Source organism: Anoplolepis gracilipes, chromosome 6, assembly GCF_047496725.1.
Source record: "Anoplolepis gracilipes chromosome 6, ASM4749672v1, whole genome shotgun sequence".
Classification (NCBI taxonomy): Eukaryota; Metazoa; Arthropoda; class Insecta; order Hymenoptera; family Formicidae; genus Anoplolepis; species Anoplolepis gracilipes.
Window position 1 is genome coordinate 2,039,287 of NC_132975.1, and position 2,378 is coordinate 2,041,664.

At 39.7% G+C, this 2,378-nt stretch overlaps 1 protein-coding gene across 1 annotated transcript; it reads left to right on the forward strand.

Moving 5' to 3' along the window:
- Positions 1–1,365: 1,365 nt before the first annotated feature.
- LOC140667177 (uncharacterized) lies at positions 1,366–2,106 on the forward strand. The gene is made up of 2 exons (XM_072894934.1): positions 1,366–1,466; positions 1,539–2,106. Exons 1-2 carry the CDS (start codon positions 1,366–1,368, stop codon positions 2,104–2,106), a joined length of 669 nt encoding a protein of 222 aa, XP_072751035.1.
- Positions 2,107–2,378: the final 272 nt, after the last annotated feature.

Consider the following 2,378-nt stretch of genomic DNA (forward strand, 5'->3'; position numbering starts at 1 on the left):
GACCGCGACTCAGCTGGAGAAACCACGATACGTTATCTTTGCTCTGCAGACAGACCGGAAGAATGTTATGTCCGAGGATGCGAGTAAATTCGACGACTGTAAATTAACAAACGTGAAACTTTATCTGAACTCGGAATGTTATCCGTACGACGACATGAATCTGGATTTCGATAAAAAGAGATGGTCGATTCTGTACGACACGTACGCGCGTTTCTGCAAAAACTATTACGGATACAAGTACCTCGAACCGAGTCTCACTGTTTCTACATTACGGTCCATTTGTGATCATCGATTGTTCTCGACAAAACGAATCGGTTAAGAGTGCAACCGTGGATGTGCGATTGGAATTTGAGTGTAAGGAGAATGTGTCTAATAATACGACTGCGTACTGTCTCATCATACACGATCGCGTGATCCAGTACAACCCGTTGACCAACGTTGTGCGCAAAATTACCTAAGTATTTGCGACAATAATTTAGAGAGAGGGGAAGCTAGATATAAATCCAAGTGTTACGAGATGGTTGTCATTCTTTTTAACTGACGAAAAGAGATCTCATCATGTCTGTACCAACGTTTGTCGATCTGCAAGGATTTGTCGTTTCGAATAAATTCATCGCAAAGGAGGTGGCAGTGCTGAGAAGAGGAACTGTTCTCGCACACTACATTTTTCGGAGTCCTATACCATGACATCTCCTTACAAAATCCGAAAAGTGTCAAGCTTCATGGTTGATGGCGAATCATCATGGACTACAATGGGAGGATGGAATCGTTGCGTACAGCACGGCGAAACAATTGATTACAACAGCTGTAGTTGAAGAAGAAGATGATAAAATGCAGTGTATCGTATACATTAAAGGATGTCAGAAACGAGAATAGCTTGTTAATATGCTCGGCGACGATGCGAGAGAAAATTTAATCATTGAGACCTTGGATGCTGATTACGACGATATCGAATCTCTAAATAATCTAGATGTTAAAAATACTATACGATGTGGAAAACATGTTAAGAATTGCGCATTACAAAATGTATTCAAAATATTTAACTGGTAGTCGCAACGCCAGAAAGAATTGCAAGATTTGGAAAAATAAAATATTTAAACATTAATATGTTTTATCTTATATTCCCCCTCCATATTCCCTCCCTCCCTCACGAGTCATTTAAGAATTCTTTTTATCCGAGTATCGTCTCTCCCTTCTCCTAAAAATTTCAAAGCACTAAAGTATTCTAGAATCTTCCACCACATTTACCACTAATCTCCTCCCCCACTACTTTGAAAAAACGGGGTGTCACGTATATTTGATTCTTCATTCGGTCAGTGTTGCGTTAACCGTCGTGAAAGTGGTCCACTTTTGACATCTGGAAATATGTACTACGTCGAAAGAAGCAGTGGCGGCCCCAGCAGAAGCGTGAATAATTACGTACCGAGTCGTTATGAAACAACATCGTTTGAGAACAAATGTGACAAGTAAGTTTTTGTTTAACTTCTTTCTATTTTTCACAAATTGTTTTTAAACTAATTTTTTTTATTTTTCTACAGCATTTCGTTAAAGCGTCGTGCGATTCGTATACTAAGTAGACGATACGCATTGACAACCACGGAATTCAAATTCCTTGAAATTGGTATCAATGTGGATCCACCGAGTTACATGGAAATTGTCATAGGAGATCATCAAAGAAAGGAACTGGTATTATCTCTCGAAACGTGGAAGGGACTCTACGAGCAACGTCGCAATATTCACGATTTACTGCGAAAGGACTCTAAAGATACCTATAATTTTATAAGCGTTAGACCGCTAACAGTGCGAGTTCATACGATTAACGATACTAAACTTATAAGTCTCGAATCTTTAAACGTACGCATGATGATGATTGAACCGGCGTTACACCGTATGTTTAATCTCGATCAATGCATCGATGTAACCTTTGATCGATTGGTTAGAATCACCGAGACAGTCGATACTAAGTTTACACAATTCTCCAATATCGCGTCCACTATAACGAATAATAAAGAAGTATCAAATGTAATACGCGCCAGCGACGCCTTCAATAAACCTCAACTCGTCGATTGCGAACTGGAAGCTTTAATTTTTAGTCACAATATGTAATAATAAAAAAAAATATAAAAGAGAAGAATAAAGTTTTTTTTAAATTTAAATCATGATATAATTTATTCGCACGTATTTCTCATCCGTGCTTCCTCTCACCCGTAAACAGTCCCAGTTCTCATACGTAGCTCGTTGCGGGGGATGACGTCATGCTGGGAAGGGAGAATGCGAAGCTAGGGACCGCGAGAGAGTAAGTGCTAGGAAAGAAAGAGATAGCGCGAGGCGAAGGAGAGCGAGAGAGTAAGCGCTAGGAAAGAAAGAGATAGCGCGAG

Excerpts from the sequence above, each read along its gene's own strand:
- LOC140667177 (XM_072894934.1), top strand. The coding sequence starts at position 1,366 with ATGTACTACGTCGAAAGAAGCAGTGGCGGCCCCAGCAGAAGCGTGAAT. Across the intron at positions 1,467-1,538 it reads TTTGAGAACAAATGTGACAA|CATTTCGTTAAAGCGTCGTG; the intron begins GTAAGTTTTTGT and ends ATTTTTCTACAG.